Source organism: Corvus cornix, chromosome 6 (assembly GCF_000738735.6).
Source record: "Corvus cornix cornix isolate S_Up_H32 chromosome 6, ASM73873v5, whole genome shotgun sequence".
Classification (NCBI taxonomy): Eukaryota; Metazoa; Chordata; class Aves; order Passeriformes; family Corvidae; genus Corvus; species Corvus cornix.
Window position 1 is genome coordinate 4,295,414 of NC_046336.1, and position 20,918 is coordinate 4,316,331.

Sequence of the window (20,918 nt, forward strand, 5' to 3'; positions counted from 1 at the left end):
AACTGTGTGCTGAAGCAACAAAGAATAAAAACCATTCCAGATCTATAACCCAGTAATACATAAAAAAAATACATGGTAATCAACTGTATTAAAGAAAAACTTTGCCTCCATGTCCTTGCTCATCAGTAATCTTGCTTCATAAACTTAAAAATCATTTAGAGAATACTTTGATTGTAAGAAACCAACTGAGTAGCTGCATGGTTGGATAGCAGAAAAGTAAATTCTAAACATTTTGCACGTAATATTCATGTGTTTACCGATATCCACTGCCCAGAAATTAATTATGTGTTAAGGAAAGGTAAATCAGAAAACCACTCTCCAAGTGAACGGCTGCATCTCACATCCCACTAGATGGAGCTCAGGGCTAGAATTCTGGTCAAATATTCCACTAATCCCAGTGACCCAGGAAAACCATTTACAGAATTTCATTTGCCTCTTTCCTAATGCCCACACAAAGAAAATTAATGACTTTGCATATTAAGAGACCACAACAACAAGCAATAGGAACAAATAGAATCGATCAGCTCTGCAAATTGTGCAAGCACTTGTTTTGAAGTAAAAAGGCAGATGGAAAATAACTTCTGGTTTAAACACAATTTCCTGGCTTTGGGGCTTTAGTTTAATTTTTGATAGTTGGGTTAGGTGGAGTACTAGAGAAGGCAGGTGATTTTCAAACTTATTTTTGCTGAGAGCTGTGTGTCACCACTCTGTGCTACCCAGGGCACAAATGGTCTGCAAAACAGAGCACCACTTCAGTGGGAAGCTGGAACATTAATCAACATCAGCATGATGAACTTGCAGTGCAAAGATGCTACAAAACACTTCTGCAAGATCATTCTTTGCATCTTTGGGGCCAGAAAGGATTGCAGACTACCAGGGTTTGGCACTGCAGTGTTTTGGCAGATTTTCACAGGTGTGATTTACCACAGCCATGGCACAAGTTGGTAATGAGGTGTCAAGAGTCAATATTGGACTGAAAGGTGCACTGCAACTAATTAATGTTATACACTCTGTAAATTTACAGTGATCCAAGTGAGTAAGGGCAGGCACTGGCAGTTGGGGATACAAAGGCTTCTCAAATCAGGATAAACTGGCTGAAACAGAACTGAAATACAGCTGGGAGGAGAAGGAGCACTGTCAGGAATCCAGCTCTAGTGGATTTGTTGCTGTAATTGGATGGAACACAACCCTTTCTTTAAAAATCATAAACTGCCAGCTACCCAGCTGGAGATGTTTACTAAAACACTCTTCTTCTAAAAGAAGAACATGTTTAGGAGTGACAGTCACCAAAACTTGTCTACAGCCCTTGGATTTATTCTCTGAGATACATGTTTCAACAGAGGAAAGAAAAGGCTGCTGAGCCTATTGTTTACCCAACGAGTAATCACCTTGTAATTAAGTGTGGTTGATTGTTCTCCTTCACAGCAGGACAAACCCACTCACCACCCCCAAGCTTCAAGGGCATCCATAAACACATATATAAGAATTAATGCCTGTTAGAGGAATGCCCAATATCCTAGAGTCAAAACCAGGTCCATACACACACCAGCACTCCAGATTTGAATAAACCAGGCCTGTTTTAAAGAGTTTAAGGCCAGATCTAAATGGTTACACACATCCTAATGTCAGAACAAGAATGGTATGGGATCTGTGATCCACCATGTGGCAATGTCTACAGTGGGCAAACAGATTCCAGGCATTGGTGAAGCTGTAATTAAAACAACAAGGAAAATGAATTAACATCTGGATGGCATAAGCAAAATGACAAATTCAACCCAGCCTTGCTGAGGAGAACAGATGCACAAAAGCACAAATACAAGACACATACTGAAAAATAAGTCACGCGATTCATGATGATTAAAAGGAGACCAGCAGGACATCCTCCCAGGCAGATGTGCCACTCAAAGTAAACCACTCCACAAGGGGAAGCAAAATGAGTCACTCACAAGAAGTACTGTTGAATTCTTTTAATAACACTAGGAAAATATCATAGTATTAAAGTCCTGCACGGGATCCTCGGAAGGTTATTCGGGTTGGGATTCCTCTGTGTTTATAAACCAAATTTTGTTTCCCAAACTACTCCTTTACAATGGCATTTCCAGTTAAAACACAGCTACCCTATAAATACCTGAATGCCACAACACACACTGTGTGCGTGGGTTTTGTTTTTGTTTAAGTCTTAGCAGAAATAACGGGAAATCTACTCAACACAGGGAAGCAAATGTCGATTTGTTAAGCGGGGGATGTAAAAGCCAGTAAAGAATACATTGCGTACATAATACAGAAGGAAAAAAATTATCATCTGGAGTATTTGAAATTACACTGATTTTGCACCTTAAACCTAGTAAAGTTACTCTGTTGGCCAATACTAATCCACTGAACAAGCAGAATGTTGGTCAGAAGTCTAACGTTTCCTGTACCAGCACAGAGAGGATATAAGCAGTCCATTGCTGTTAAAAGAAAACATGAAATCCAGCTCATGTTTCTGGTTAGGGATCGATTTCTTCGGGAACTATTGTTAACATAACATCTTCGTTGCCCCTGCGCACAACCATGTGCAACGTACTGTCCTTTTTAATAATGTCACTGACATCACTGGCTGAGCTTATCGACTGTCCATTGATGCTTATAATCACATCGTTGTCCTTCAGGCCACCACTGAAAATACAAAGCAGCAATGTGTTATTATAATTGCAGTTTTATTGTTTAGAAAAAAAAAAGAAAAAAAGATTGCTGGATTATTTCTATTTCCCACCCAACAGCAGCTGTGCAGACATGGCAGGCATGAGAAAAGCAATCAGAATTTATGAAGCAGTGAAGGTTACAATAAAGTGCAGAAACCTCAGAATCTGATGGATGTACAAGTTCGATTAATCCCATATTTCACTGTCTTCAAAGGAATTCACTATTGCAAATAGCAGTTAATTCTGCAATAAAGATCCTAGGTGCTGATATCTGTCTTCTAAAATAATTGCAACAAGGCACACTCATTTTAGAGGGGAGATTTCCCAAGCTTTTGGGAGAGGCATAGAGAGGCAACCTGAGTGGCACTGTGTGCTAACACATGAGGAATTTCAGTCCCTGTTCTCCACACGCAGCTCACTGGCAGCCACTTCACATACCCTTCATGTTTTAAACTTGAGCAGAGTAACACATGTAGCTACCCAGCTTGGTCACCAAAAAATCATGTGCGTCCTTCCTCTCTGGGCACTGCCCATAGCACCCAAAATCCCTTTTTCTGACCTCAAAAACTGAATATTCCTGTCTCAAAGCAAGACGGGGCAGAATCGGGGCCGCGTCTCTCCCCGAGCTGGCTGGAGCTGCTGCCAGCACCAAGAAACAGCTGGTGAGGGATGCCACAGACCACAACATCTTGCCCAGTCTTGCACAACGATCTGGCTCCCAGTTATGGAAAAATTAACCAAGACAGATCAGACATGATTCAGCCCTTCACAAGCATAATCCTTCACAAAACCACAGACCACTCATCGGCCTCTTCCACCCACAGAAGGAGCCTGACATGAGTGTCTCCTGCAAGCAGGATGCCCTTGGCCAATGTTTGCAACAAATCTGGTCGCCTACTGAAGGCATGGCTCAGAACATGTTCCTGGAGGAAGTCATTCCATGGTTTTTCATGCAGCCTCTCCGTGTGACTCAAAGCCAGGACGGGTGACTCCAGCACTGCTCCAGTGCCCCACCAGCACATCTACATAACATGTGCTGGAGAGATCAGCAGAAGAAGGAAACCCCTGGGCAGGGGGACTAGAAGTGAGGAGGACAGAGCCAACATGGGCTGCATTTTAACTGCCAGGCCAACCTTTGGATGGAGCACCTTGATTTAGGTCTGCCTTCACATTCAAAGGTTACATTGCCTCACATCTCTTCTCCCCTTCTAAAGTCCTTCTCCCACTCTCTGCTGTTATCCATGCTCCTAAAATGACTTTTCTGCACCTTCGGACTGGACCTGCACACCAAGGCAGCAATTCCAGCCCCACACTGGAGCAGCCAAATCATTCCTACACATTCCTTCACATTACAGACACTCTCCAGTCTTCTGCCTGACCAGCACTGCCAACAAGAATCATCTGCAAACACAGCACAGCAATAGTTCACAGAGGACACTAGACAGCTAACACTGTTTATCTTACATCCAAACTGCCAAAAAGACACCATCCAACCATCCTTGCAGTCTTCCTAAGAGGTAATGTATGCTTGCCCCAAGCAGCTTTCTGCCTACATGCCTTTGGTACCACATAAGCCTCTTCATTGCCACAAAGATTTACTCTTCTCTTAAATGATCACTAGTTTCAGAAAATGAATAAGGTTTCCCATTTCCTGCCCTTGATTACTGAGCGGTTTCCTATCAAGCAAACCCCTAGAGGAAAGTGTCTCCAGCAAAAGCCAGCCAGACCAGTGCCAGTGACCACAGCCCAGCTGCCAGGCTTCAGCCAGACATGGTACCAACCAGCAGGGCAGTTTCTGAGCAAATACTGAGTAATATGAATTTAAAAAATCAGTTGTCCAAACCCAAAAGCTCTTCCCAGTAATGTGACTGCTGACAGAGCTCTCACATGGAAGAGTGCCTGCTGCCAAGAGAGGATTTCATCCCCAAGGCTTGCCAGGGGAGCTGGTGGGTTTGGCCAACACTGAGGTGGACACATCTTCCCCAAGGTGGACCCAAAGCTTCTCGCTCGCTCTCCTGCAGAGTGACCAGCAGGGCTGTGGAGAGTGTGAATAATCAAAGGTCTTTATTCAGCACTGGCATTGGTACAACAGATGCCTTGGAAGCAATTGCTGAGAAAAATGAAAAGGGAGCTTTCACACCCCCTGAATCTCTGCCCTTTGGGCCTGGAAAGCTGACAGGGCTTCCCTGCAATACCCTGATACAGTTACAGAATTGCCCATCAGGGACCAGACTAAAACCACAAACCCATTTCCAGCAGACAACATAATAGCAATCAGATGGCCGTAACTTTGTTAATTTAGCATAATGAAGAAAGCCAGTTAAGCAGAGAACAGCCTCCATCTTTACCCCCTCAAGTCAGTGGCAGTGGTTTTGAGAGAAAAGTACTTCAACCTACGCTTCAGCTGGTGTTTCTGGAATAACTTCAATAACATAGGCCCCAGAGACAACATCAGGGAAGTCTTTATGGCGATCCTTCAGCTCTCTAGCTTTGCTGAAAAATGAAGAAATAGCAAAAAAAATATTTTGTCAAGACAGGAAAAAACCCGCCCACACTTTTTTACTGAAGTCACTTAATAACCACGAGCTGAGGTGTTTTACACATTGATATGGCACTTCAGCATTTATTTTAACCCTTAGATGCATATTTCAAGAATTATTACACTTCTTGCATGCATACAGCTTTTTAATGTTTATTTCTGGTAAGGGCAATAATTTCAGTAGAAACAGAGAGTCAGAGTTAAAACATTCCAAAACTTTACACCTAGCAGATCATAGAATCACAGAATGGTTTAGGTTGGAAGGGACCTTAAAGCCCATCCAGTCTCATTCTCTGCCTTGGGCAGGGAACACCTTCCACTGTTCCAGGCTGCTCCAAGCCCATGTCAACCTGGCCTTGGACACTTCCAGGCATCCAGGGGCAGCCACAGCTTCTCTGGGCACCCTGTGCCAGGGCCTCCCCACCCTCACAGGGAAGATTTTTTTCCTAATATCTCATCTAAACCCACACTCTGTCAGTTTGAAGCCATCCCCCCTTGTCCTGTCACTCCAGGCCCTTTGTAAATAGTCCATCTTTCTTTCAGGCTCCCTTCAGGTACTGGAAGGCCACAATTAGGTCACCCCAAAGCTTGTCTTTTCCAGGCTGAACAATCCCAATTCTCCCAGCCTTTCCTCATGGGAGAGGTGCTCAACCCCTCTGATCATCTTTGTGGCCTCCTCTGGACATGCTCCAACAGGTTCATGACCTTTTTGTGCTGGGGACCCCAGAGCTGGATGCAGAGCTCCAGCTGGGGTCTCCCCAGAGCAGATTAGAGGGACAAAATCACCTCCTTCAACCCTCAACACCTAAAAAACCCCAACCCCGTGTGTTTCAATGCTTTGTTCTACCTGTGGATCCTGCACAAGGGAAAACCTCTGGTTACTTTTACAGGACATGGCGTTACCTGCTCATGAGTCTCTTATAGTTTGAGCATGAATAAGCAAGTCCACACAAAAGCTTCATTTGACGTTAAGTGAATTGTTTAATGAAAACAATTTTATAGAAATGGAAGTACGCACGTAGCTGATGTTAAGTCATGAAAACATACAACAACATGGATATAACCCCAGGACAGTCTCAGTCACTAGCTATTCTCTTCTGAAGCATTAAGGAGAAGAAAAAGCCAGGAGTTGTTTAAGAACTAGCTCATACGAGAGTCTAGAGGAGAGTTCGACCGTGTAGCAGACGCAGAGGAGAAGGTGGCAAGAACTGGCTGCGAGCTGTCCCCAGCCCGCACAGAAAGAGACACGGTGCTGCCTCAAACCTCCCAGGCGCTTCTGCACATCACGAGCTTCATCCAAATGCATGCAGAGACCATGCTTCAGAAAGGTGAGGAGCCACCTTGCTTACTTACCTGGGAGTTAGAGACATCATTCGTATGCCAATGTATTTCTTTTTGGTTACAGCTTTTCCTACAAAAAGGAAAACAGGTCTTGATCAGTCGCTCTGACCAAAGGAGCCTCGCAGGCTGTTGGCTTTCTGGTTTATCACTGTTTTCACAGAATGGTTTGGGTTGGAAGGGTCCTTCAAGGTCATCTAGTTCCAACCCCCTGCCATGGGCAATGATGCCACCCACTAAATGAGGTTATTCTCATGTTTTCCTCTTTGAAAGCAGTGAAGTACAGTACCTTTAGCTTGTCTGTCATGGGATTCAGTTAGGAACTTCTTTATTTTATCGGATGGGATAGCAAACGAGATGCCTGCTGTAACTTTTAATGTGTTAATTCCAATCACTTCACCATCCTATAGAAATTTAAAAAGTCATTATTAGCAAATGTGGAACACCTCAAAAAGAAATGGATAATTTCTTCCAAGCAGTCACAAAGACAAATTCACACTTTGTAGCTGGTCTTTAATTTTCTAAACTTTTTAAGTCTTAATTTTTTTTGTCTCCTGATAAAACACTACTTAGGAATTTTAGAAAATCAATGTGATTATTCATCTTGCTGCAGAAGAGATCAAAACTGGGCAATTCTCATGCTTCAAGCAGATAAGCAACATATTCTGCAGCCAATCTGTGTTTACTTCAGCAAGCACCACATAAAGTATGGCACCGACTGCTCCTGAGCCACTGTTACATAATAACGTAAAGAAAAATGACAGTTCACCAAAATCAAAAGTTTTCCTGGCAATGTAACTCCAGAGCTTTGGCTAAAACATCTCTGCTGTCATCTCTTCTGAAATCTCAGCAGCTTCTTTGCCTGCTTCATCCCAGATAAAAACAATCCCCCACAATTTTTTTTTAAGTGAAGGTTAAGTGTGACTGAATGTGTGCTGTGAATTGGGTGGAAACAAAAAAAAGTTGCCAGATCTCCTTCAGGGCAGAAACTCTGAGTAGTTCTGAGTTTCAGTCTGTGCCATGCCTCCTGAGGACTCCACATACCCCCAGGAGACCTGAGAGCTCTCACACAGTTTTGCAACCTGCTTCAGTCCATTCTACAATATTGGCAAATAAAGCCTAACATCCTGAAAACATGTGGACTTTTTAGGTGTCATTCAAAATGAAAGGGTAGATACATTTTAGAAACTCTGAACTGAGTTTCGGTGCACATAAGAAAAGAATTGCCAGCTGCAGGGTAAACAGCAATGGCAAACACCTCACTGTAAAACATGCTTTCTGCAAGGCTTGAGCAAAAAAAAACACATTACACTTGTTCAAAACTGTGCAAACCATAAACATCCTAAACATTGAAATCCAAATGTAGCCTGTAGCCAGCATAAACACAGACAAATGATTAGTAAGAACCATGTGAATTTTGTGTAGTCAGCCAGATATCAAAAGCTCTGAATCACATATCTGGTAGGGGGAGTTTGCTTTTTTCTTGGTTTGGGTGGGGTATTTTGTTTTGTTTTTAAATTAAAAATCAATAAGCTTGACACTAAGTAAACTTAGAGAAACTCTTACCAGATTTACTAGGGGTCCTCCAGAGTTCCCATACTGAAAATAAACATAATTTAAGAACATGTTTTAATATTTACCTCTTAATTTGTTGCAAGCAAAACATGAAAGAATTTTCTGAAATATTTCTGTAGTACTGTTCCCATTGTCTATTAAATATGTGCAATAGAACAGTCCTAAACAGCCAAAGCCATAAACTACACTTTAACATCCCCCATTTTAGCTGAGCTTTGCAAATGCTTAGTTTTTCTTCTCTTGCCAGCGTAAGTTAAGAAAGCCAAGGTTTTCCTTTTGTTTTATTAGTGCCACACTAGAAACTGAGAAGATTTTAGGACAGCTCTGGGAGCTGTTAGTGAAGATTTCTTACAGGGCCAAGATTTGAAGTACAAAAACTATTGTTTTGCCTTAATGCAGAAACAAACTTGAATCCTTAAACTAATCTTGGCTTCTTTTTCAGAAAACAAGATGGATTTTGAAAAGATATTTGCCAGAGACTACTGCCTCCTCCCTAAAATCCTGCAAGGATTTTGAAGTGAAGGCAGATATTGTGCCTGGTGTGGTTCCTTGGGGGGTTTCTAAAAAACAACCAAGCGCTGCTGCAGCGCAGATGTCCAGATTTACATGGAGAGAAAAAGAAGAGCCAGCCATGCTCCCTGCTCCTAAGAGCTGCATCACAGGAGGAATCTTCCAAGCAGCTACTGCAGAAATGTGAGAGCTGGAGGCAGCAGGCTCAGAGGGGACGTACATTGATGATGGCATCTGTCTGAATGTAGTCCATGTCGGAGTTGCGGAGCCCCAGCTCCTTGCCCCCGCGCTGCGTGGTGCTGACAATGCCCGTGGTCACCGTGTTCTGAAGAGAAAAGGGACTTCCAATTGCCACCACAAATTCCCCTGGCCTCAGGTCTGCAGACTGACCAAGCAGAAGAACTGGCAATTTACCCTGCAAATGAAAATAGAATGAAAAAAAAGAGAAGAAAAATTCAAATGTTAGGACGCTGCTTCTCTGGCAGAACAAATGTTACAGAAGGATGAATACAGTCACAGGGTAGAGGAAAAGAGAGAGGCTTTTATCCCTCAGGGATTTTGCTTGCTCTGTTTTCTTTGAGTATTTTGTGTGGTTGATACTGAAACATCCCAATGGGCATCTACACTGGAGTGTGGGCTCTCTACACTGTAGGAGAACTTCTTTCACAACAGGTACCCATTAAATCAGGACCAGTTCCATGGCTAAAGGGATATTTATGCTCTGCTGTACAAAGCAAACATCTGATGATACTAGAAATGAGCCGTTTCCAACACTTCTTGAAATAATTAGCCAACAGCTGCTGAAGTAAAAGTACAATATTGTTTGAGAGTGAACACTAAAGAATCATGAAAGCAACAGCCCAAGAGTTTTAAACATGCATGTGTACAGTTAAAAGCATTTTATATTCTCACAAGACACCAGCTAATGTTTCATCTTACTTTTTTAAAACGAAGTTTCTCTTCCAAATAATTATATTCCCTCCTACATACAGTGACATCTTCCTCTGGAGATGTTAGGATATAAAGACTTTATGTGATTTTTCTGTTATGAGAGTAGGGGATACCATTATACTCCCTTTTAAGGTCTTATCTCTAAACATATTAAATATCATGTAGTTGAAGACATTCCCACTAAAACATTCTTAAAATCCAGCAAACACTGCATTGTACAGCAGTTAAAAATAAAAAAAGGGAGGGAAGGTTGGATACACACATTCTTGCCAATGAATCAAGGGTGTTCTGAAACAGATCACACTTGAAATAGATACTTTTCCTTCATTTCTCACCTGCCTGTGCAACACACATTGAGTGCCATTTCTCCCTTTCTTCACACTTTTGAAAGTCAGTCCTTACCCTTACAGTGATGTGACATGTTTTTAAATATTTTTGGTTTATCTGTTATCCAAATGATCCTGACCCTCCCCAGGTAATTTAACTACGTATTTAATCTTGTCACTGGACTATTTCTATTAGCATCAGTGAACCTGGACACAAATAAATACAAGTTTTGACTCAGAGGTTTGGAGGATTAGGTTACTGAACCCAAAAATCAAAACAGAAATCTGGAGGCATTTATCTTTTGCTTGGCAAAGCTGACTTGAACCTAGCTTTCCTCCAAGCTTGACCTACTTCAAAACTCTAAATTTTTGGCAAAAAGGGAAATTATTACGTGTTTAGTTTGGAAACCCATGGCTAGATCTTTAGAGGTCTTCTGTTACCAGCAGTTTGAAAGCCTGAATCAATAAGTCACCCTTAGGGAAAACAATCTAGTAATATAAACTAGCCCAAATGCCCAGCATTTTGTATTTTTCACCTACAGTTTTATTTCAAATACCCTAAGAGATAGAAAGTAGAAAGTGAAAAATAATGGCACCAGTTATCACTATATGCAGCTGCAAATAGAGAAGTTACGGTTTTAATGTTTAACAAGATTGATCTTGTGCATCCTTTATCCAGCTTTGTTACAACTCCACCAGGGAAATTTTACTCAGATGAGCAGATTATTTCAATAAAATTCATTGCCAGCTCCCAGACAGGGTAAGATTCTTTTTGGAAACTTTATCTTTCAGTCTCCAGACAGGAAGAAAACAATTAAACCAACTGCTCATTCAACAGAGTGAGCTGGGAGAGCAACAGAACAGGCAGCACAGAAAGGAGGAAAACATTTCCATGCCTAGTTACCTTTCAGAGGAATGTTTTCACAACCAGCAATGCCCTGCTATTAAATAATAATTGTAAAATACAGCCCTTATCAGTGCCACAGCCACAGATAAACCCAGCCACAGCTGTGGCTCAGTGCTGGGAAGGATCCAGCAGCTCTTTCCCTGTCGTGTCTGCAGCACTGCAGAGAAGCAGCAGCATCCCAGGGCAGTCCCTGATCCCAGCCCACAGCCCTGGCTCCAGGGATGTGTCCAGGACAGCAGGAATCAGGCAGCTACGATTAGCTGTGCTGAGAAGCACGCAGCATGTGCAGCACAAACAGCCCCAGATGGGTATTGTTTGGATACAGGGAGCACCCTGGCCCTTCCTCCTCTGACCAGATGCTATTGAGCTTACGTAGCACGTGTTTGCAAGATGTCATTGGTCAAGAAGAGCATCTTTTTTTGGCACTTATTTGTGCCAAATATGCTTTTCCTTATTTAAAAAAAAAAAAAACAAACCACAACACAAAGACAAAAAGTGGCTTTTGTTTGTATCCCAGTGCACTGAACATGGATACTTTGCAGAGGAAGAGAACATTTATCAGCAAATGAAACACAGACAAGCAAAAGAAAACAGAATACTTTTTATTTCTCATTAACAGAAAAAAAAAAAAAAGAGAAAAAGACTGGTTGTGTACAAAGTTAAAGATTTATACAAAGTTCCTGAGTTGTAACAACAGTCACAAAGCCAAAATCGCATCTGGCAGCAGAGAGAAAACACAGGAATGATCTCTGACTAATGCAATTCTGATTGTGCTGAGTTTTCAGGCCTGTGCCTATACTAGCCAGGCTTCAGCTCAAACTCTGATGCTGTATGGATTGGCTGCAGGTCACCCCTGTGATTCAACATGCCTTCTGGAAAGTCTGGCTAACCTTTCCCTCGCTAGGAACACAAATCCATTGCAAAAAGCGCCTCGTCCTGCACATGTTATGAAACACAGCTTTGGAAAACGTGTCCTCTGCTCCTTGTGATTTCATGGTGTGGGGCAGAGCACACTGACAGCACTCATGTAAATATATTTTTATACATATACAAAACAATGCCATGAAAAATTGGTTTTGATGAATATATGTGTTGCAGTGGCTTTAAATTTGGGGGGTTCTCTCTAAAATAGCTCAAAGCATTGCCACAGTCAGTATTAAATTTTTCATTATAAAAAAAACCAAAACCAAAACAAGTATTTATTTAAATTGCACACGTGATTCTGAAATGAAACCAGTACAAAAGCTATCAAAATCCCATGATGGAGTGGGAAAAACATCCTTCTGCAGTCCTCAAGAGGAGGCACTTATGGCAGTGTTGTAACCAGGATCATGTCAGAACACCCTCTCTGTGCCCTCACACCCTTCCACTGGCAAGCTCATCCCAAGGAATCCTTGTAAAATGAGTGTGAGTTCAGGGCCCTTAATAACTCTACTTAATAAATGTGCATTCTTCAATTTCTACATAATGTCTGATGGCCGTCAGGATGACATAACCACCTCTCCAACTCACAGTTCTCCTGTTTTAACTACAGCTTTGCCACAGAAGTTAATTAAAACTGCCAGGCAAAGGACCATGCCTTGCAGCACAACCAGCAGGGAGCCAGGAACACCGAGCACCCAAACCCAGCTCTCCCAGTGAGTCACTGCATGGCTTTGGGCAACATAAAATGTCTTTTCTACCCCTTATTTTCTAATTCGTCCTTTGATGAAGCCTTGGGGCTCTGCTGGATCCGTGTTTACTCAATAAAACAAATCTGCAGGCAGGCATTCTGCAAGCACACAGAAATAGGACTAAACATGCAAACCCCTAAGTGGCACATGACTCACTGTTTACACCCAGCCAGAGAAGGAGCCATTAATTAGGGTTAATATTTTAAGCCTTTCGCATCCCAAAGGGCTTCAGACATTTTTATATATGGATTTGACTCAAACCCTGGATAAACACAACTCCCACGACATGGAGTGCTGCACACCACCACAAGAAGTGGCTCCATCCAACAATAGGTCACAGCTATTGTGGCAAGAGAGAGCAGGAGAGGTAGGAGAGGTAGAGATCAACAGCATCAGCCAGGAGCCAGAGGGAATCATACAAACATGGAAACACTTAGGTTGGAAAAGACCTCTGCAATTACTGAGTCCAACCATTAACCCAGCACTGCCAAGGCCACCACTAAGCCATGTCCCCAAGTGCTGCATCCACATGGCTTTTAAATCCCTCCAGGAATGGGGATTTCAACACTGCCCTTCTATGAAGAAATTTGTCCCCCTATCCAATCTTGCCCTCTCCTGGCACAGCTTGGGTCTCCTCTCCTCCTGTCCCTGTTCCCTGGGAGCAGAGCCCGAGCCCCCCGGCTGCCCCCTCCTGTCAGGGACTTGTGCAGAGCCACAGGGTCCCCCCTGAGCCTCCTTTGCTCCAGGCTCAGCCCCTTTCCCAGCTCCCTCAGCCACTCCTGGGGCTCCAGACCCTTCCCCAGCTCTGTTCCCTTCCCTGGACACACTCCAGCCCCTCCATGTCCTTCTTGCAGTGAGGGGCCCAAACTGACCCCAGGGTTCAAGGTGCACCCTCAGCAGGGCCAGCAGAGATGTTCATCTGATGTATATGAGCAGCATAACTTGAGTCAGGTAAAATAAATGAAATCTGGACAAAACAACTCCAAAACTAATGGAGGAGGAAGCACAAAACCACCACGAGGCACAGCCACTGCCACAGAGAAATGGAAACCAAGAGGCAGCCATAACCAGGAGGTGTTTTGGTTTGAACCTTTTCATCCATGAAATAAGTGAATGTGTCTCTATGCTGGCACAGAAAGCAAGTAAATCCCTCCTCTGTTCTGTAATCCCCTTCATTTGTGGATGGAAAGTCAGGAATTTGCAGGAAGCACTTTGCAGTTCAATAAACGGATGAAGAGGAGACAAAAGTTCTGAGTTCAATTTGTGTTAACCAGCAACAGATCTCCTTCATGCTTTTTATTTTTAGGTGGGAAAGGCACAGAAGCTGGTATGGAACACTAATTCAGCTGTAAGTGTAACTCTGGCAAAACATGTAACTTTCCCGGGAACTGCATTTCTGTTCTGATTAATGAAACTATTCAACTTTCAGAATATGCTATGGCAAAATAAAAACACCAGCCATGAGCATATGAAAATGTAGGATATCATCTACAATCTAGAAACTGCTTGACAGAGAGCCAAAGAAAATGAAAACCCTAGCTGAATGCATTACAAGCCTCCAAAAGTATTTCATCTATAGTTAGAAAAGCAAAACTGAGTCTCCTTTTCTAAATATGGAGCATGGGAAGCTTGCAGGAAAAAAAATAAAGAAGAAAAGGATGAAGTGTTGTTTTGATATGTCACCAGGTTTTCAATTGCCTGGCAAGACATTGCTGCTCTCCCTTAAAAATAAAATACAAATGAAATTGCAATTAAAATAAAAAAAAAATAAAAATAGTAATTTAAAAATGCTAGCGCTGGGGATGTATGAGTATTTCACTGCATGGGAAGCTGGACCAGCACACTGTCCCCACAGTGACGGCTACTAGGAGCTGAAGAGGGCAGGAAACCACTGCTGCCTAAATTGGTGAATAAACAGGAGTTAAGAGCCAAGCTTTTTACAAGCTATTTCATTTCTATGGGTCCTGAAGGCTTCTGGAAGAAATATGTAGGCTTCCTTGTGCTCTCGAGAGGAAGCAAGGTATTACCCAGTGACAGATTTCAAAGTGAAATAGCATTTTAGAAAAGCCACTTACATCTGGTATCCAAGTAGTTTGTTTTTTCAAAACGTGAGCTATTAAAATATTGATGCATAAACAGGAAAGTTTGCTGTCCTGCCTCCTCCAGTTTGTACACACGGGGGAAAAAGGCAAATCCCCTCTGACCACAAAGACACAGACACTCATTGCCTCAGGAAACCACCAGAGGAACGAGGGCAGGAGGTCTTGTTGATTTAAAAGTGTTAGACTAAGTGTTTATTAGTAAGATGCAGGAGAAACCTTAAGCTGAAGGTTTCAGATGAAGGGCTGAACGGCCACCACAAATTAGGGATGGGTCACAAACCCCCCCGCTGCTGCACCACACAGTGCCAAATCCTGTCTGGGATAAAGAACCAGGAATTGGCCACACTGAGACACAAAAATCTTCAGGACCTGGCATGTCTTCCATGACACAGCTGTGATGTCTCATGGCTGGTTTTTAAGCACGTAGAAAGAACTCCTCAAAATAAAGCCACTCACCGTGCTCCTCCCTTCAGTGCCAAACCACAGACATCATTTTTGTGGACAGAGTTCGATTTCCAGGGGTGAAAAGGGTCTCCAGGCAAAAGCCATCTCCACCTTCCACTACTTTGGGCTTCCAGTCTCCATTTGGGTTGGGTTCTTTTATAATTCTGCCCCCCATTACCCCTGACATTGTCCATTAAACCACCCCGAAATTTCCTGCCCTCCTCCTGGTGTTTATTTTTCAGCAGCTGTATCACACATTCTGATTTAACAAGGTAGTTATTTGCCTTGAGATGAATCCCACCATCCAGCTCTGCCAGCAAAAAAGCATCTGCTCCCTTTGGAGTGTTGTGCAATAGTTTTGATGGGTTTCACACTCGCTGCAGTATCACACGTGCCACGCAGGACAGATTATTTATTTCACCAGTCCCTGCCTATGCTGCCAAAATCCCAATTTTTTCTAGGGAAGTCTTTTATAAATTTTGCATGTTCGTATCCAAATTGCCTGCAACTGCACTGTTCCTTTTTAGTGCTGTAGTCTCCTCCTTGCATTTGGAAGGATATTTAGATTGGATTCATGGCTACCACATTGATTCCAATCTTACTTCCTACTTTCATCACTCCAGCAAACTGCTCTGTGTCACTACAGACATGAGAAACACTGTTGCTCTCTTTTATAGACTGTAAAAACAAGCACGTTTTTAGGATTGGAACAACTGCTCCAAGGTTTCTGTTCCTCATTGACTGCAAGATGTTTTTCCACGGAGAAGAATTTAATCAGGGAAACGGTTCATCCTTACTGGTGCCCAGAGTTTACCACCCTCTTTCATTTCCTATTGCACTCAGCAAAGCCAAATTAGTTCTAGCAATGTCTTTGACCAGATGTTCACACCTTAAAGAAAAACAGCATTCAGGCTGCTGCAAAATCCGAACAGCTTTAGGAATAGCAGCTGGCAGCCTGATCCCATACAGAAGCCCAGCTCTGTTCCTAACCACAGAGCATTCCTCACCCTTCAGATCCTGCCTTAACATGCCACACAAAAAAAGAAGAGAAAAACCCTTCTGCATCTTTGATGTCACCTTCAAATAATTTATTCCGATTAAGGAGCTTTGCCTTTTACTTCAGAAAAATTCTTAGGGATGGTTTTCATGCCATATCCAGATTTTTAAAGGGTCATTTGTACCATTCCATTGACTTCCTTAGCCAGCAAATACATTTCAAATTCAACAAATTATTACCCGTGTGATTTTAAAAAGTCCTTTATGCATCTGAATGACTGCAAGGTGTTTCAGTGCAAAAAGGAAAGCTCAAACACTGAACTTGAGGGGGAATATAAAAATGTCCCATAAAAGTTCAGTCTGAGAATCAACTTCTCATCTGTGTTTCCATTTTAACTTCTTTTTGTGAACACATTAAATACTGTGATAATTCTCAAATGCAAAGCAACACCTGTCCTTTGAACAGAGGGGCCTCAGGCCTCACCTTGGACTGGGATTTCCCAGTGCCATGTTACCAGAGCTGGTTGGAAATCTGGATCTCCCATCCCATTAAATTTTTCCCAAGTCTTCTCAAAATTATCCTGAGCTGCAATGGGAGAGGCCAGCAGGAGAACAACACCCAAGGTACTGGGTTGTACAGCTGATAAGATGCTTCCAAGGGCATGTCAGACCAATTCCAGCCCTGCTGAGCAGTGGTTTCCACCACAAGCAGCTCATCTGGCTGCATTATCTTTTTTCCAAGCTGCTTCCAGTCTTCCAGGTTCTCCCTCCCCACAAGCAGCTTCCCAGGGCAACCTGGAGCCATTTCCTTAGGGTATCAAATAACATTCAACCCCATGTCTGCTCTTTTCCTAAGTCCTCACAACAATCCACCACAACAATTCAATGTCTCCTCTCTGACTGCCACCTCTCTTCTCTGAAGTTCAGCTTCCTGCTGCTCCAAGTCCTCTCCTTCTCACCATGCCTGCTCTCCCCACCATGTTGTGCTTCCGATTTCAAAGCACTTTTCCAGCTGCCCTTCACTCCCTGCCACATCCTGCTCATCCTAATGCTGCCACTGCTCATCCTGGGGATCTTTCCCTTTGCTTTGTTACTGCTTTTGCATATTTTAAGATAAAAATGAGAAAATAAGCGACCCCATGAAAACAGAGAAAAAACAACATGGCAAAAACGTTACTGGTACTGTTCAGTTTTTCTGCCTGGTTGTTGTTAAGAAGCTTTTGCAGAAGAAAAAGGGAAAGCTTTTAAATGATAAAGGTGGCAAGGGAGCAGCAGGAGCACTTCATACCTCGGGTCATCCAAGAGTTCTGCCTTAGGCATCTGACTTAGTCATGAACTCTGGCACAAACACTTCTGACCTCGCTGGGGAATAGGTCTGAACTAAAACAGCACTGCAAGATTTTTGAGTCATGTGTTTCAAATGAAACGTTCTTGCCCATTAAACTTGGAGGTCATTAACTGACAGACCAAACGAGGGGAGCCAACAGCAGCAGCACCCCAAACAGCCACATTCAGCTCATTGCATCTCCATTATGCAGCATTTCCACACAATATTCCACTTGCTACATGTGCAGAACCTCCTGACGGCTGTTCTGCTGTGGCAGGAGGCACAATAACGCTGACAGAGGAACATTTGATATGGAGGAAGAGTATGGATGGGAAGCTGCTCAGAAAACCACTTGCAGAGTAAGCACATCTTGCCAAGCTGGCTTAATTTCCATGTTCCAAGATGCTCCCCAAGATTATTTTCCGTTTTAGTATCTACATCAGTGAGGGACAAATGTATCCTCTAAAAGCAATTTGTGACTTCAATACAGGCACTCAAGACAGAATAGCACAAGCAAAGCACCCCCATTTCTTCTCTGAGGTAAGAGTTGTATCAGACAAAGTGTGTGCAAACCAGCCAGCAAACTGGGCTGTTGTTTTTTATTTTGAGGATGCATAAAGAAGTGCTGTGTAATACTTTCACTACACTGAGAGATGACAAAATTAACCACTACCACCCACAAACTTGGCTTTTAAATATGTGTATCCACCTATATACTCTCTACAACCCAGCCCAGCAAACCCATAGTTTTTCCTTCAAACCTGAAAATCAGCAACAGTTTTTGGAAAGGAGTATGTTAAACTAGAGGAATAAAACATGTCTTGCTTTAACAACTCACCTGAGAATCTATTTTAATTAGTGCAATGTCTGATTTTTCATCAACGTCTTTAATTTTAGCTTCGTAAGTCTCCCCATTCTTCAGCTCCACCTTCACCCGGTTCTTGTTGGTGACCACGTGGGCGTTGGTCACTATCAGCCCATCTTCAGAGACAATGAACCCCGAACCACTGGCAACAGGAACCTCCCTCTTGGAAAAAGGAAGTCTAAAAGACAAGGGAAATAAAACACTTATTGCTGCAAAAGAGCTGAAAGGTCACAAATCACTCCAAATAACACACAGCCAAAAGGAGTTTGGTGAGTTTTAATGTTTTAAGCTATCTGCTGTTACTCTCATTAAGAAGATAAAGCACACCCATTAGTTTAACTAATTTTTTTTCCCACGACTCTCAAATTGTCCTTAATTCTTAAGCATGACAAATATTTATTATCTCAAAACCTCTTTGCTATTTCATAGCACCAATCAACATTTCTGGCATGCTGGCAGCTGTTTTCAAGAATATAAAAAAAAAAATCAAGACTGGGCATCTTGTTTACTTGCGAAATAATTCAATGTGAACCACAGCAGGAGCGATCTTCTCCACCACATCTGCAATAAAGTTGTATTTGTGCCTCAGGCTGTTCGGATGTTCTTGGCCTGAAATAGAAACAGAGGACATGTCATGAGTTCTTCAAGTGACTGCAGGAGGGTCATTGCAAAACACCTGAATTAAAAAAAGCTCTGAGTGGGTATCTTTCCCTTCCTTAAAAGTCATCTGCAGCATGACCCCTGGCCCTAGATTTCTCTTCTGCCTCTCTGCACAGAGGCAGAGTGATTTATCCTTAGGAAAAGTGATCTGTGAAACCTCCTGGTCTGGAGTGCCATGGGGCAGCATGGGCTCATCCCACTGTGGTGCCCAGGGATGAGGCACTGGCGGAGCACAGAGTTTATTCCCTGTCTGCACCACCCACTCTCCCTTTGTGAAAGGGATTTTGTACTCAGATGCCTCCATTGCTGCTCTCCTTTCCTGGATGGTCTACTTAGCTTGTATGGTCTTCTCAGATTAAACAAACGAGCTCTGTTCCTCTGCCAAAATACGCCTTCTTGGAGGTTTTTGAAGTCTCAGGCTGCTGCATTTGTACAATGCCGAGGACACCGAGGTCCTGACCCCAGTGCAAGCCCTCAGCAGCTGCTGAGAAAGTTTAACTCTGCTACAAGGTTGGGCTTCCTTTCCCACCAGTGTCCCCACGCTTGACCCAGCAGCCTCTGCCTGGCACCCACACGTGGAAGCACCTTCCACAACTCCACACAACCATACTCAAGGTATCCTTTCCACTGATGCACCCTGAGGTCCATCAGCTCCGTGGAGTGGTGGATCCCACACTGCTTTGGAGTTATCAAGCCACCCCCAGGGCCATAAAATAGATATAACACAGCACATGAGGACAATGGGACCACGAAGCTCTGCATTGCTGGGCAGTGTGTAACAAAAGCTCATGCTCACTGAGTATTCAACAGGACCAGTGGGATTTTCAAAAGCAACTGGATACCCAACTCTTATTGTAGCCAACAGAAAACCTGTCTGCACCAAGAGATGTCTAAAAATCTCTGGGAAAAACTCACAATTCTGGCACAGCTTCTCCTTCTGAAGCAGTTCAGGGCCAAAACACTCCTTTATAAAACTGGGAGCAACTATGCAAATTGGGAACATCCCAAAGAGCTATTTTGTGTTCCTTTAGAGGCAAGAAACACCCTTTTTATTTGGTGCATCCATCTCATGTTATACAGGCACAAGCCAAGCCTGCAACAGACTTTCAGGAGTATTAATGTGTTGTGCTGCTCCCATCCATCTCTGCCATTTGGCTTCTAAATCTGTGCAGAGATTAAAGCAATAAGCAGCTTTGGATGCTGTAAGTGCCTTTGACAGCGTAAGAGGACAGTTTATTTGCAGAATCACAGGAGACCAAGGACTATCCCAGAAAACCATCCCAATACTGAAACCCTGAATGCCCTCTGCTATTGGAAAAACCAAAGTGGAAAACCATGCAAACTTTTAAGTACACACTGGAGGCAATAATATTTTGGGAACAAAATGCCTCTGCTTTTAACACTAGCCAGACAAGTTTGATTCAGGGGCAAACATGTTCCAGGTGACTTCCCAATGCCAGCCAGCACAGTTGCCCTCAGGAGAGGGGTGCATGCTCCACCCAAACATTATCTGTCACTCAAGAACAGGTTTTTTTCTTATTTACACCCTGTGAAACATCTCAAGGACGTTTAAATGCAGCCAGTCACAAGCAGCAGCCACAGCAGTAACCACGAAATCCGCTGTGCGGTTCCGGAAATGTTTATCTGCTTTATGAAGCAGCAACATTGATCAGGAGACTCTTGTCCTCACCTACTGTCTTCCTCAAGAGTAATTCAGTGCTTTCTGATTTACACATGAGCTGTTGCCCTTGGGCTTTCACCCCACAGGGGCATAAGGGCTTGCTGATTGAGAAATATCAATTTACTGAAGGATTTCTATTCCTTACTAGAAATATTCGGTATCAAACAAGTCATACCACTGTTGTAAAGCTGACGATTATAACGGGGATAGTTTTGGAAAACTGCTACAATAAGAAATGCAGTTTGGAATTATCCACTTGCATGAAATAGGTGCTTGGACAGATTATCAGATGGGATTAACGTGGTGCTGGGCTAAAATGCCACAGGGCACTGCTGCATCC

General features: G+C 43.0%; 1 protein-coding gene across 1 annotated transcript in view; it reads right to left on the minus strand.

The window, feature by feature from the left end:
• Positions 1-1,952: 1,952 nt before the first annotated feature.
• HTRA1 (HtrA serine peptidase 1) overlaps positions 1,953-20,918 on the minus strand; it is a 31,636-nt gene continuing 12,670 nt past the window's right edge. The window contains exons 2-9 of the mRNA XM_039553896.1: positions 18,747-18,846; positions 18,211-18,415; positions 8,867-9,061; positions 8,128-8,160; positions 6,851-6,965; positions 6,577-6,634; positions 5,082-5,177; positions 1,953-2,658 (exon numbers count right to left, since the gene is read on the minus strand). Coding sequence (XP_039409830.1) covers positions 2,490-2,658; positions 5,082-5,177; positions 6,577-6,634; positions 6,851-6,965; positions 8,128-8,160; positions 8,867-9,061; positions 18,211-18,415; positions 18,747-18,846 — 971 coding nt within the window. The 3' untranslated portion in view covers positions 1,953-2,489. The remainder of the gene's footprint in view (positions 2,659-5,081; positions 5,178-6,576; positions 6,635-6,850; positions 6,966-8,127; positions 8,161-8,866; positions 9,062-18,210; positions 18,416-18,746; positions 18,847-20,918) is intronic.